Source organism: Glandiceps talaboti, chromosome 11 (genome assembly GCF_964340395.1).
Source record: "Glandiceps talaboti chromosome 11, keGlaTala1.1, whole genome shotgun sequence".
NCBI lineage: Eukaryota > Metazoa > Hemichordata > Enteropneusta > Spengelidae > Glandiceps > Glandiceps talaboti.
This window is the reverse complement of record NC_135559.1, coordinates 5,099,079-5,115,532: the sequence shown is the minus strand read 5'-3', so window position 1 is coordinate 5,115,532 and position 16,454 is coordinate 5,099,079. Positions and strand designations below refer to the sequence as shown.

Here is a 16,454-nt window from a genome sequence, read left to right as displayed (position 1 = left end):
TTATCTGCATGGCTTGCCTCTAATTTCTCTTTTGCCAACAAAATAATGAAATCATAAATATTACTGCTTTAAAACTTTGGTGTATGATCATTAGAATTTGTTCATGCACGAGTGTGTTTTTGTACACCTCAACTGAATTCGATACCTCCAATGCCTTTAAACCCCTGACCCTTGACCCTTGACCCTTGACCCCACCTTGTCCTCTAGTTCTTCTTCATGTGCCCGTACATTAGGATCAGCTCCAGCCTGTAGTAGTAGTCTCATGATTTCAACTCCCTCTTCACCTGGTATGGCTGCTGCTATGTGTGTAGGAGCTAAACCATCCTTCTGAAAAACACAACATAACACAAATCTTAACCACTTTTCTATATTTTTGGTAATCATACAAAGTTTAAGTATTGTCATGTTTTATCTTCAGAGGTTTCATTAATTGGAAAATTTGATAACCATAATCGACAATTGTGAACAAATGTATGTTGTTGTTGTTGTTGTTGTTGTTGTTGTTGTTGTGGGGTTTTTTGTGTGTGGTTTTTTGTGTGGTTTTTTGCAAAATACATTGTGTGTACTTGTGACAAAAAGCAAGTTTAAACTCCTGGGGATGCATTTTATATTAAATACTGTCAAGCATAAATGCATTTTTACCAAACTGTTCATTTTACTTCAAGTCCTGGTGTATTAGATTCGATAACAACAAAGTACATTCATTTATCAAAGTGTACTTGGACTGATCTAGTGGTACATGCACCCTGCAACAAAATAGTCAATATCTGAAGAAGAACATTTCCTTAAAACGCTATGCATTCATTCCTTCAATTTACTGATTTTGTGAACGATTGAAATTACATTTTCTGAGTGTCAGCTGGTAAATAATACTGACCAGTGTTAACCTGGCTGGGTCTGACCAGTGGTAACCTGACTTGTTCTGACCAGTAATAATGGGGCTGGTACTATCCAGTGGAAACCCAGCTGGTACTGACCTGAGGGGTAACCTAACTGGTACTGACCAGTGCTAAGCTGCATGGAGAGAACCATGACAGGTGTGAGGGTTTTCCCCATCTCTAAGTATCAGTACTAACGTATACTTGTGGCTTCCCTTTTCACTATTACACTACCACAAAAAAACAACCTTGATAGAAACTAAGACTATGACACATTGTTTGACTTACATCATCTGAAAGACAGGATGAGGTGGCTGCACCTTTCTCTAAGAGTACCCTGACAGCATCCACATCAGCTGCTTTGATAGCAAAGAATACCACTGGCATAGGAACACTTGATGCATTGGGATCAGCTCCTCTCCTCAGAAGTAACCGGATAGTGGCTTCCATATTGACATGTCTGGATAGATTAACATTACATTAGTTTATAATTGACATCTGAAACTTTAATACAATTACACAAATTTATGTGAAATATTTTCATGAAAGAGCAAGCAATTTCTACAAATATGCTACAATTGTCACTGTAAATAATACCCTCTGGAATAATATCCCTGGAACTATAAGCTAGCCACTTCACATGACAATAGCCCCGTCTACACGGCACTAAAAATCCTACCTGAGGTAGGATTCAGGATAGTTTGAAGTATGTGTAGATGTAAATGTACCTGTCCTGAAACCGTCCTGACTTAGGACACCTTTGAGAGGTTTCCTGAAACCCTCCTGACTTCGTCCTATGTACTGTCAGGATGGAAGGTGCAACATCTACACTGTAACCTTCCTACGTGTAGACACAAATCTATCCTACCTCAGGTAGGACTTGGGACTGCCTCAGGTAGGACGACCTACCTGTAGATGGGGCTAGTGTTAATAAAGTTTGTATAAACTTACTCAGCCTTTTGTACTGCCATAATCCTTGCCGTTCCTAGATCTGGTTCAGTACACTTTGATGTCCTTCCACTAACAATCCTTCTATTAGTACTAAGAGCTGTAGCACTCCTTTCTAGTAACTGTTCAGTCACAGCGATGCCATAATTTCGAACACTAGCATTAGATTCAAATTCTTCCGAAGCTGTCGATTCCAAATCATGGTCCACTCCATTATGTTTCTCAAGTTCATTGGCTATTTCTTTTTCAATCTCTTCATCATTGTATCCGTTAACATCTTCTTTTCCATGGATCGGTCTTTTCTCCTCTTCCTCCTCCTCTTCTCCTTTATGGTTCTCCCCCTCCTCATCTTCTACTGGGGGATCTAAGTATCTTTCAGCAATGTTGTATAAGAATGAGGTGATGGGATAGAAGAAAACATGACATGCCGCTACCGCTGAGACACCTTCATCACTTAATTTATTGACATCAGCGCCATGATCCAGAAGACAGTTAATTACATCCTTGTGCATGTTTACCTGAAAACAGATCATTCAAATTTAGAATTTATCACCAATATACAAATTTCATCACTAATATTACAATTCTATCACTAAGAGTAGAATTTCAATTTTGATTTTAAGAAAAATGCTAAGCTTATACACATCTTCTCCCTCCCCACATACATTCTCCACCTCTTCCTGCACATAGTTTACCGGTACTATCAGTAGCAGCTTGTAGAGCAGTTATCTGCTTCCTTTCTCTTCCCAACACCCCCTCCCTCCCATCCTCATGCATTTCACCTCCCCCTGCACTTACTATAAAGTACTTACAGCAGTAGCTAATAAAGCAGTGATCTACTTTCATTCTTTCACACAACCTCCCCCTCCTTTCTCCCCCCTCCCCCCTTCCCCATGCATTCCTCCTCCTCCTGCACTGACTAAAGTTTACTTACAGCTGTAGCTAGTAATGCAGTATTTCCATCTTTGTCAGCTACGTTGACATCAACTTCACCTTCACTCAATAGACTATAGACAGTCTTATGATCACCACAGCAGGCAGCATGAATGAAAGTTTCTGATGCTAGCTCTATAGGACCCTTAGGACCAAACCCATCTCTATCACCTGAAAGAATCAGTAACACAATTTTTTAAAAGGTGCAAACTTCAATGATTATTTCATGCACAAACCAAGATATTGTCTTTGAACAGGAAATATGGATTATATACCCTGGTCGTTCTACGTCAGGACAACATATGTCTACATCACGGTCTTGTGGTGCTCAACATATGAGTCAAAACGTTCTAAATCGCCATTATTTTAATGATTTTTCAGACATTTTGCTTGAGGAAGTATTATTATGTTATTGCCCAATATTTTCTTCATTCAACTGGAAATACTTGTGACCTAAGGGTTTGTCACTACTTGTCTAGTGACTCATAATGACAAGGCCCCTTAAGTCACTTGTAATTTCCTCAGCTGAATGAAGAAATATATTGGGGAATACCTAATCACACACAACTATTTGCAACTATCCTTAAAACACATTCATCAGGTTGGTAAAACAAAGTAATAATAAGTTATTGTATCATGACCAAAATTTTTTACAAGTAACGTTTGTGTATGTATAAAGCTGACATTTGACAAACTTCTTAATTCTTGATCAGCTGACATTTTTATGGCTTAATTAAGGCATACATTTACAATCTAAAATTACCCTTTTCTCATTACTGTTACATGTTTTTATTGCTTTTTATATCTTTTTGGTATTTCAATTTTTCTCAAATCAGTGCAATATATTCTAAAACTTTGTGTTTACATTTTCTAGATTGAGGATACTATGATGAATTTCATACTTTAATTAGAATTTTTTCATAAATTGAATCCTTTGTTAAAAATATTGGTGAACTTTTGACTTTACTCCCTGCATGACAGAGATATTGACTACACATTCATTCACTATAAACAATAGCGCTGTTGTCAGTGATTGTAACCAAGTTTTTAAAAATCAAGTGCTTCCTGGTTTGTTTTTGCCTACATCTGTTGTCCAATTTCAGCTAATCTTAGCAGACATCACATGCTGCCCATATGCTATAGTATGTTTTGCATAGATATTGTATATTAAATAAATCTGTGATTCTGTTAATTCCTACCTTTCAATATCTGATTAACATCAAATGTGACAGTATGTTGCCTTCCTTTGTGTTTATACATATGTCTTTGCATATCCATGTGACTAGGTGTATTATTTAATGCCGTGATGACGCCATTGTCTGCATCATTGTCCACCTCGTCATCATCATCGCTACCATTAGTTTCGTTCTCGCCATAGAAAACGTCATCATATTCTACTTTATCGTAAGTCAGCGTATGCAAATCTACGCTGCAGCCCATACTGGGTTGGAATGCTGAAAACTCTTTCAAATCTTGGACGGATAGACTTTCAAGTTGTGCCCGTAAATCAGTAACTTGAAATTCTTCGCGTACACTGTTTAAAACAATCTGTCGTTCTTTTTTGAGTTCGTCTTTGATGTAAATTTTCTTGATATGCTCCTGTGGGTCGTAGTCAAACTCTAAGTGTTCTGCCATGGTAAATATATCCCCAATTGCGGTGCATAGTTTAACAAGTCTTTCCTTGTGCCAAACACCCACATCTTGTCGGCCATCTTTATAAGTTAGTATTCCAGGACCTTCCCTCTCATCATCTTTATAAAGTCCCTAAAAACATCAACAGAAAAGAAACAATTAATAATGTTTGCATCACAAAATTTGAATCTTTTTCTCTCATACACAATTTCTTGAAAACACAAGGGGCAAATATAATATACTGTTATGGAAATCTGAAATACCATTACATCATTTTCTAAAGAAAAATCAGTGTCGCCGAAAAAACATCACAATAAAGAGATCACATCATATTCTGACCATGTACTCTATATACAAAATCTGTGATATTTTCATTTCATCGACATTTTTGACAACTGCTAATATAGTGAGAAAAATTGTTCTAGATGACATAATAGGAGATATGACATGCAATTATTGTCCTGATTCTTAGATTACATGTAGTCTAGATGCCAATGTGGTCCAGTTAGAGGAGGTGTAAATCGTAACAATACCGTGTAGGAACTAGACTAAATTACATGTACCTGATAATAATAGTATAAACAACTAAATCCCTGAATTTTAAGCAATATTAGCATTACTACAATACAAGTGTGGACAAGTTAATTTTAGAAGAAATAGTATACTCAGAAGAAATACTCTAAATGGATGATTTTAGATTGTACTATCATAAAGGCATCAATATAACAAAGTAGCTGTCATGTCCTCTTTGCCTTTGACCCCTGACATCATCTATCTATGTTATGCCAACACATAGGCTAAAGCTTAATCCATTCCACAGAGAAGATTGATCAATATAAGTGATTTTTTTTCAAGGTCAAAGTGTACACTGCATGAGACGTACAAATTAAGGTTTATTTGTATTATGACAGCCACTAGTCAAAGCTGAATCCTTTACTTCACAGTCAGCTGATTTAAACACAACCCACCTGCAATCTGTTGATCCTAGCAACCCATAGCAACAAATCTTTATTTATTCCTCAAATTCCAACTGATGGTAAATCTCTCCTTAATCTCTACAAATATAGTCTGTGTACATGTGGACATGTTCATGTATAAATTGATGATTGAGCAGATGGGGATATATGTTTGTTTACATCTGTCTAAAGTAGATTGTTCTTATGAATACTAGTTATATCTTGGCTTGTACATGTACAGAGTTCTCTACATTTCTATGTGATTGAAAGATTGAAATAACTATTAAATAAAATATTTCAGACACTGTACTTTTTAACTTGAAATCCATTCAAACTGTTTGTCACACTTGTGCTACACAAATGCAATTAATTCATGTTGTACACATCTTATTAATTTTTACTTTGCAATATCTAATTTATTAAGTTTTAATAACTTCAAAATGTAAAACCTAAAATAGTTAACTTTGATAAATCATGCTATCAGCTGTATTTTTATTCAGACAGCAGCATTTTTTATTTTGATAAAGATTGTCACATACATCGTTGATTTATTCTGTTGCCATAGAAACATCATGAAGGATACATATTGCCTTCAGCTTGTCATCGCTGGAAACTTTGAACTTTGACATACATGTGGGGGACTGACACCAATTTAAGTTTGAATCGATATTTCTACATGCAGAGATAAGTTGAATCAATGATGAATTATAGGAACACTGCAATACCTGAGTTTTAGGACATCATTTCGCATATGATTACATGTAAATGGACTCTTGATACCTAGTAATTTTGATATCAAATCTTAGACAGGTATTACTTCACTGATTCCAGTCTAACATGAAAGTGAAAACTATCGAAAATTTACAAAAACGAAAAAAAAATTGTGAAAACGATTTTGCACAAAAAAGTGTTGAGATGATAGTATTCTAGTTTTAAACAGTTGTTATGACTTCTAAATTATTCAGCAGTAAAAGAGTACAAAAAAGGTTTGAATTTTTATAGAATGTAAGATACGTCATATTGATCAGCCAAATCAGGCTTCTAAATCATGAAGAATTGGAATTGCAAAATGTCTAAATTATTAAATATCATTCATTCCCAGACAGTATTAATATTATACAATGTACTTACTTCAAATTTATCACCATTGGAAAGTAGAAAAGTTCCATATCCTTCTTTCTTATCACAATAGAATGTCCCTGTATAGGTAGCCCCATCTGGCCAGATGTAGGTGCCGAATCCATGACGACGGTCTTTAAAATAATTACCCTTGTAACCCTGCAGAAACAGAAATAGAGTCATGATAACTGATATTGTGATGTTGTTCTTACTGTAGTTGACTACTGAAACTGACTCAAAACAAAGACTGCAACAAATTCAACTCTGTGTAAAAATCTTTCAACTCATATTAATCTAATTTTAATAACCACCACTATTTGTTCTCCTGTCTTGTTAGTATATATATATATATGTATAAATATATTAAAATGTCTTGGAATAAACCATGGTTTCAGGCTGATTGAATCATTTAATATGTTTTGAACAGTCTTGACAAGTACTATTGCACAACTAGTACATCAAAATTGATTGCCATCATTAAAAATTAAAATGTAATTGTTCCACTCAGTAACCACTTCAATTATGCTCAGTTGTATATATTGAACTTTGGTTAGTATTCGTGACATACATACAATACTGACTGTAGGCAATATTGAACTGAGATTGTATTAACACAAGTGACATTACATAAAATGCTGACTGTAGGCAATATTGAACTACTAAAGATTGTATTAATACAAGTGACATACATAAATTACTGGCTGCAGGCAATATTGAAACATTATGCTGTGCATGTATAAATATAATTCTATCTATTTAAATAATGTATTGAATTTTACAGCTTCAGGAAAATTTAGCTACGATGGTTTTAAGTACTGCAGTCAGGGATTTAATCTAGGATAAGTGGTGTGATACATACTAATATGTGATATTTTCAGCGATCAAACGCAATGTACAGAAACAGTTTAGATTTCTGGTTAATTTCACTTTTGTTTAGGAAACTGTAGACGCATTGAACTGAACACGACAGTGGATTTTGAAAAGAAGGTACTAATGATATTGACATTTGATTGATAACAGCAGATATTTATTTGATTCTGGTCTAGAAATGTTGACATTTGTTAGTATGTAATGAGTTACGTTGTTATCTTGATATGGTTCACTACAATCACATCAATAACACTGCTTCAATTTCAATAGGTTTCTAGGCAATCTGCAAACTGTGGCAAACACTTTCAATGAAATAAATTTTTACATTGTGGTGTAAATGCATACTCTCTGTTTCTTTGTATTGACATTCTCGATTTCCTATCCCCAGGGTGACTATTTTCTTTCTTGCACAATGAGAGCTGATACTGCAGCTGGTTAAAGGTCCTTAAGTTTGTAATGATGGATGTCTGCAATTACGTATGAGTTTGCGCTCAGATAACAAACTGGTGGTCTGAGGTTTGTGAAAACAGCATACCATTACCAATCCAGTTTATTGCAGGCAATCATATTATAAATCATGTATAAAGCAACTTTAGAGATAAGAAATTTATCTTATCAGTACAGCTATAAAGATAACTAACCATTACTCTTTTTTTCTGGACCAATATTTTCTGCCAGATAACTGTTTTTCACACCTAAACTTAGCCCAAAATCCATATGGATGGGGGTTTTGAATTCATTATTTCCTTATCAAGCCTGGCCAGATCTAGCCTAGAATCATTGCGATTGTGGATTTTGAATTTTAATTTCCCCATTTCCAGCAAGATGGGTAAATCAAAATTCAAAATCCCCAATCACCTGGATTCTAGGCTAACCTAATCAGAACTGGCAGGCCAGGTGAGTGTTAGGATTAAAAGTTGAGTTAGAAAAGCAGTTGTCTGGTATGTAGTTATAGAAAAAGTTTATCACAAAGAAAAGAATGACCCTAAATAAGTCTAATGACTTCACCGAGAAGATTGAGAACCTGGATTTCAATCATGGGTCTTTAACACTGAAAATATTTTTTTTCTTCAAATCTAATTATTGCGACTGCAGTGACCAATAGTTACTGAACAATGACGCATAACAAAATATATTGCTAACTATCCCATGAACAGTATAATATTAATTGCATCATTAAATTTATACCTTTAGTTTGATAACATTTATACCAGAAGAACTACTTGGAAAATATTTTAGAGTTTAGAAAAAGTTTCCAGCAATATTTCTGTAGGTATCAGCATGAACTACTTGGAGAGAATTTTTAGAGGTAATTTTTTAGAGGGTTGAAATAGTTTTATGTGATATTTCTGTATGTACCAGCATGACTTTACTAATACACTTGTAATTGCATACCTGGTTATATAAGACAAACATGGTAAAGTTTTTACAACTGTCTGCTTGCTATTGTTCACTTGGTGAGAACAATGCCAGACTGCTAGGGGCTTACATAAAGACTTTCACAAGTCTTACACCATGCTTATAACACTGATCCCAGGGATTAATTGACATAGCTTTGTTGCTAACAGGTTCTTTCTCTAGCAGCGCATGTTTTTGGCTGTTGGGTGCCAAAATATTTGTAGTTTTAGTTTTGATAGCAACTTAGCCTTCTTAGCCAAGAGACTTGGCAATCAGGTTCAACATACAGGCTTGACACAGATGTTGTGAATACAGGTCTACAGGCTATAGCCACATGGGATAGAAATATGTGTTTGGATCTACATTGATGTGTTCTTAGAGGGACTGTTTTGACTGCAGTTTTATTGATTTCCATTTAAGCACATTGTTTGTCAATTCATATGTAGTAATGTAATGTTGTGTTTTCATGAGTTTCATATTTACTGAAAACAGGCATTTGTCTGTACATCATTTTCATAAGGAAACAATACAAAGAAAATGTAGGCTGTAAAATGTTCAACTGTAACAAACTATCAGTGAAATACTACAAATGTATCAACAATTCAGTAAACCATATACTGGTGCTAAGGGTCCTCTTCTTACTATCGTAGATCATACATTGCATCTTTTTAGAAAAAGTCAGCAAACCAAAGAAAACATTTTATGGGGGGGGGGGGGGCAATAATTACAGGGGTAACATGTGTGGGGTTGTGATACAGGAAGTATTTGCATTATAATTTACAGTATATAATATCTGTAACTACTTTTGACTATACTTACTGGATTACAGTTAGTAATTTTAGCACTGGTCCTAACCTATCTAAAGCTTAGGCCCTTTGTAAATAGATACTAGTACTCTACTGTTGTGTTTATAGTTACACTAGCTAACACAGGAGCCACTTCAGCCATCTCTGATTGCAAAGCCTCATTGGTGAACCATACATTTTATTTACATCTAAACAAATACCATGAAATGAATAGAAACATATTCCGAGGTCTAAACTTTGAATCAAGATATTATTTAGGTAAACCCTGATGTTCTCACCGATGTTTGCCATATTCTGACTTCAGAAAGATGAACAGTGTTGAAGCAATGAAGAATAATATATCTTGTTTTTCAATTTCAAAACATAAATGAAAATCAGTGAAATTGTTTATCACAAGTGTGTTATTTACACAGGTAGAGATATTTTCATAAGTTGTTCTTTTTCAATGAAATTGTTTATCACAAGTGTGTTATTTACACAGGTAGAGATACATTCATAAGTTGTTCTTTCATTGTTTATCACAAGTGTGTTATTTACACAGGTAGAGATACATTCATAAGTTGTTCTTTCATTGTTTATCACAAGTGTGTTATTTACACAGGTAACGATAATTTCATAAGTTGTTCTTTTTCAATGAAATTTCTAAACAAAACTAGAATGCTGAAGTACAAATAAACATTTTTCTAGGCTTGTCAGTATTTTGGTTATAGTATTGTTGACAAGTCCATATTAAAACTTTGTTGATAGTAATAATTTTGGGTTTTTTGTTGGTTTTTTTTTTTTGGGGGGGGGGGGGGGGTGTTCAAAGACAGCAATACCAATATAGCAACAGATAAAGTTAACAATTCTTTCACAACATTGGCTGATACAGTTATAATGCAAGCGTTGTTAGTTTACAGTGGGTGTGTCTGTATGTTTCACATAAGAGTGAACATTTTGTGGCAACCAAGGACTTTATGTTCAACCCAAGCAAAATGCCAAGTACAACCTCTTCATTGTATTGGTGTAGAATAGAGGATACACCCTAGGGTTGTGTACATCTCCCATTTAAACTCTATCCATTGTTGTTGAACAAGTGATATACTGCCTGGGGTTCTGTATATCCCACATAAAAAAAACCTCTACAGATTGTTATTGAAGCACACTCTGTCAACAGATCTGTCGTTATATAAAGCCAGGACCTTGATCAATGGAGAGATTTCATCCTTGTCACTCAGATGTGAAATTTTTATACTATGCCTGACTGATTATTGATTCATTTTTTGAATAATTAATACTACAAAGAAAACAACAATTCAATATTTTATGATTTTAGTTTATCTTCCTACCATGTACCACACCTCTTGCTGTTTTATCTGAACTTTGCACACTTAGGTAAAAAGTTTAGTTAGTTGACAATTAAACAACTTATTTTTCTGAAGATTTTTTTCAGTTGAGGTAAAACTCATTATCGCAAACCAGAGCTGTTATTTCTTCCGCCATACTTCGAAATAACTCTGGACGGCATGTTTTGGACGGTGTCATAAAAGAGGCTGTGGTTTGCGACGATGGGAAAAGTGTGAAAAGAGGAACCTGATTATGCCATGACAACTAATGTCCATGTCATTGGTTCTCTAATACTTGATATATATGAGTAGAAACACATAAAATCTACATTATATTACCCAATTTTTCATAAATTATGTTTATTCAGATATATCTATATCATTCCCCAATATTTGTCTTCATTCAGCCTGGAAATGTAATTGTGACCAAATGGTATAACTATCAGTACTGGTACTACTTGTCTTTGGACTCGTAGTGACAAGACTCCTTAGGTCACTCTATTTTCTTTGGCTGAATGAAACAAATATATTGGGGGATAATATCTAATTAGAAATAGGGATGCTAGAATACACAGACATAGATTAATTAGTATAGGCTTTATTCAATACAAAACTACTATCAAATGGAAGATTGGGTTCAGAATCCCAAGATGTGCCAATCAACCCTTTTAAACCACATATATACGTCATGTATATATGTACATGTTCTTTGAATAGCCACATGGCTAGAGCTAAAACTAAAGGAACCCCTGAAAAAAATGCAAATTGAGAAGTGAACTTCTTTGTCATTCAACACTAGTAATAGTTCAATAATACTGATACAACTTTGGGAATATTTGTCCCATAATTTTTTCTATAAATTTGTGGTTGCTACCTTTTCTCCATTTAATTTTCTTTTTTCAAATTTATCTCAAAACCGATAAAAATGATAAGCTATAATAAATGTTTGTTGTATGTCTACATGTAAAAAATGAACTATTCTGTGATGTTTAGTATCATTTTAATAGTATTATTGTCTGACTGAATTGAGAATAATTATCCATTTACAAAGACCTTGTAAACTTAGTTGTAAAAACGATGATAAAAGTAACACTTGAGATGGGGGGGGGGGGGGGGTAATACAGTAAATGCCTGAACATACATAAAGAAAGATGGAGAAATGAAGAAATTTTTAGACATGAGAAATAAAAAGTAGTAATGTCTTGTCAGTTGTTATCAAATGTGCATAATGAGATGTGGTTGGTATTAATTTATAATTTACAGTGTATATTTTTAAACATTTTTATATACGTACCTCGCCATCATTCCAAGTCGCTTCTCCAAATCCGTGTCTCATATCTCTCAAAAATTCACCATCATATTTGGAGCCGTCGGCCCATTCCTGTACCCCTTTACCTACTCGTACATTATCAGCAAACTCCCCGGTATATCGATCACCTTTCGGCCATACAAACGTACCGTACCCTACTTTCTTGATGCCCTCCTCAAGGTGTCCTGTAAAACTGGCCCCCGATTTGTATGCTTTGAACCCGTCATCGATCTCTCTCTTTGCAGATTTCAGACGAGGGAATGTGAAATATTCTAACTTGGACGGCATGATGCCAGTAACTTTCTTCAGAGTGTTCAAAAATCACGTTTTAGATGTCGCTCTTGTCATGGTGTAACACGATATGTCGTCGTTCGAAGGCAAAACGTTGCATTGGTCTCCACATAAACTTCACCAAACTACAAATAATAACAACACACGTTTCTTGTCCAGATCGAGCTGTCTGGAACACCGAAGCTCTAACACACACCTATAGACCTCTTCCTCTGTTAATTTTCCGTCAACTGCTTATTTGACAGTCAAGTCTAAGCCGTTAATAATGTGGAAAATCATCAAAATACCTCACATACGAAAACTTCGCGACGAACAGTCGACTGCCATCTTATTCATATTCAGGAAGTCAGACAAGCTCGGTCCACTATACGAGCGTAGAGAGGGGTGGTCGTAAAAAGTGACCTAAGACAGTGTACTGCTTTCCGGTCAAATATATTTTTAAAAATCGTCTAATACATTTAAATATGTCTTTTGAAATAATATTTTGAACACCACTATCAATTCCACCCTTTTCATCAACAAATATTTCGTTAATATTGTTTACTATACCACCTACATAATAGCATCGTCCATCCCCCTTTCCGCGAAGCATCGTGACCTGGTAGGTCATGTGTACGTTGCTATGTTACAGTAAACGGTCTGGCCAGCAAGTGTATGCACCTGACACTGCACTGTAATAGTGTGTGGTTTGCATTGCTGAAAGGTAGTTAGGTGCAACTATGTTATCACAAATAAATGTAGGTCCATCTGTTTACAACACTTCTGACAGTTTTGAAAATATTTTGGTCATAAACAAATGGTAAATTTATATTTCATCACTAATTGTTTTATTGTGATAACCTTATTATAATTATAATTATTGTGTTGTTTTAATAGTTTGCTTTCATTTGGGTAATTGTTATTGTTCATTATATCATTGAATATTCATTTAAATGGTGATCATTGTGATATACAAAGACTGCATAATTTTGAAATTAGTTCCCCCAAACAAATAGCCTGTTTACTGTGCTGTTGAGATACATCATTAACTGGTCCATGGAGGTATAAACCTACTTGTCTGATCGTACCTTCTAGTCCTCGCATATTCTCAAGAAAATTAGGGCTTGGAGGTATGACCAGCTAAGCAATGTATCTCGACAGTGCAGTATTAAACAGGTTACCAAACAAAACAAAACAAAAACAAAAATTTAAAATAAAAGTAACTGCAGTGATTATTAATACAAAACAGCTCATTTAGTGTTATTGGGAGAGACAGACAGACAGACAGACAGATAGATAGTTAGATAGATAGATAGATAGATAGATAGATAGATAGACAGACCAACAGACATAGACAGATAGATAGATAGATAGATAGATAGAGACAGACAGACAGACAGACAGACAGACAGACAGACAGAAGGAAAGAAAAATCTTAAATATGATGATGATGACACTGATTTTATGCGACTGGAAAAAGGAAATCATTAATAGCGATTAAGTACTATATTATATACTAATGTTTATATTTAGTGAACAAAATATAATGTAATACATGTTGTATATTACAATTATCAAAGGCCACATGTATTCAAATAAATTGTCTGACCACTGGTGGCGCTCTACCATGGATGATGAGCACACAACCATACTATAGAATGTCATACCATACCTAGTCTAGTTCCTATACAGTGTCGTTACCATTTACACCTCCACTCACAGTCTAGTTCCTATACAGTATCTTTACCATTTACACCTCCACTCACAGTCTAGTTCCTATACAGTATCTTTACCATTTACACCTCCACTCACATAGTCTAGTTCCTATACAGTATCATTACCATTTACACCTCCACTCACAGTATAGTCAAAGTCGTTACTCTAGAAGTCCTGAGATGCATGAGATGCAATTTAATATTCATCCACAGCCACCCACACAGTCATTAACATCATGTCTTTGTTAATCAATCACAAAAATCTAACCAATAACACAGCCCCCTCATAAAGTTAGTGTTTATTGGGGCAGTTATGTAATGTCCAAATATGGTACATTTGTCAGCTCAGGATGCTAAGTTATACACTGTTTATGTCACTATAACAGTTGGGGTTCACCGATTGGATGGACAACTTTTTGTATTGATTGAAGGACTTTGACCAGACATGGTTTAGTTAGAGACCACATTGGCATCCAGACTATACCATACCATGCTGTTCAATTATCATTTTTTACACTGCTATAGTCATCATTTCATTTTTACTCAGTTAGGAAAGCAGTGTATGGGTGCTAGTACACGCATGCCCATAAAAATGGTGTAAAGCATCAATGTTGAGGTAAGCTTTTTTTGCTAAACACTAGTCTTGACCCTCACCTTCATCTTCAAGGTCAAATAGCAAATAGTTCAATAAATTTGAACTTGTATTCCTAGCGACTCAATCAAAATGTGTACCCCAACATAGTTGAGTACACTTACTGTTCAGATATTGACCTTTCACCTCCACCAAGGTCATACTAAAACCAGTTGGGTACTAAGTCTTCTATGAAGGCTTGTGAAATAATAAAATGTGTATTTGGTAGTTAAACGTCTTGTATTCTAAATGTATTTGTTCAAAGAGATTATTGTTAAAATGAATGGGCAGGTAGGGTGCATGCTGTGTAGCACATTTCATACATTAAATAATGATAAAATTGGTGTAGATACAACCACTCATCAGGTCAAGTTTATTCACAATGTCTTTAATAATCTGTGGGCACAATAAAGGAAGACCACAGAGTCACTTGTTATGTTTGTTTTCTTTGTGTACACCTTTCAATAAACACTGCCCTCTAGTGACCATAGTTCTTGTAACATTTGTTTTTTAAACACTGATGATTTTGTACAGAACACCAGCATAGACTGTCGACAGTCGCTTGCGCCTTTTTTCCCTACATTTTATCTAAACTTAAATTGTTGCCATGCTCCGATCCGGCACAATACTACTATAATCGCATACTACTATAATCGCCTTTGGCCCTCGATATCAGTATGCGATTATAGTAGTGGTGCGCCGGATCGGAGTTTAGATAAGACGTAGGAAAAAAAGGCGTGAGCGACTGTCGACAGTCTAAGAACACCACTGTAAGTGGTATGTAACTTTAGTGTTATACATAATGACTAAAATACCTGCATAAAAGTTGTTTTATGAAGTTATAGCAAATATGTCAATTTGATCATCTATCATGCTGTCACTTGGGGTGCTGTTTATGGTATCACAGGTTAACACTATGGTACTCCATTGATGAAAACCAGCAGTAGTACAATCAGACTTTTACAATATTCTTTTGAAAAATTACACTTTTTGAGAAAAGAAAAAGAGCAATGCAGACAAATTTTCTCCATAAAAGAACAAGATAATGTTCTTGTCTTACAGTTACTTGACTAGAAAAGTCAACAGATGTAAGATCAAGTAGTATACACTACAACATGCTTGTTTTTGACCACACCAAAGTATGTGTAAATATACTGTACAGTTGAGGCAAAAGCTCATTGGCAGAAAAGTTGAATAAATTATGCAAATTAATGCTGCACGAAATTCTAAAATACCCAAGATAATTTTCAGGTTTTCTGTAAGGCCTAAAAAAATTGTTTGGTTCCGGTTCCCAACCCCACTTAGTTTTTCACGCTAACCTATTTAGGCGTATTCAAGAAAAAAATTATAAAATCGTGAAAACTGTGAAGTCTTGGAAGAATTAGTGGATGCAGAAACTGACATGAACTTAAAAAGACAATAAAACTGTTCTTCCAATATGTAATGGTTGTAAATCTGATGAGAAGAAACCAATAACACAGAGACCATATGGAAAACAACAGAAAACATAACTACCTGAAATAAAAAGTCTAACTACCCCACCTATTCTAAAACTGAGTGTAATCGGAACCACACAATTTTATTTATTAGGCCTAAGAGACTCTGCATCCAAGGATCAGAATGGGAAATATTCACTACTACCTACCTAATGTAAATTTTGTTAA

The 16,454-nt window shown here is 34.9% G+C and overlaps 1 protein-coding gene across 1 annotated transcript in view; it reads right to left on the bottom strand.

Annotated features, from left to right (window-relative positions):
* The window catches only part of LOC144441889 (ankyrin repeat and MYND domain-containing protein 1-like), a 31,856-nt gene extending 19,082 nt beyond the window's left edge, over nucleotides 1–12,774 (bottom strand). Inside the window, exons 1-7 of the mRNA XM_078131140.1 lie at nucleotides 12,160–12,774; nucleotides 6,479–6,625; nucleotides 3,959–4,523; nucleotides 2,761–2,930; nucleotides 1,830–2,344; nucleotides 1,167–1,338; nucleotides 196–327 (exon numbers count right to left, since the gene is read on the bottom strand). Of these exons, the coding sequence (XP_077987266.1) occupies nucleotides 196–327; nucleotides 1,167–1,338; nucleotides 1,830–2,344; nucleotides 2,761–2,930; nucleotides 3,959–4,523; nucleotides 6,479–6,625; nucleotides 12,160–12,462 (2,004 nt within the window). The 5' untranslated portion in view covers nucleotides 12,463–12,774. The remainder of the gene's footprint in view (nucleotides 1–195; nucleotides 328–1,166; nucleotides 1,339–1,829; nucleotides 2,345–2,760; nucleotides 2,931–3,958; nucleotides 4,524–6,478; nucleotides 6,626–12,159) is intronic.
* Between the last annotated feature and the right edge of the window lie 3,680 nt (nucleotides 12,775–16,454).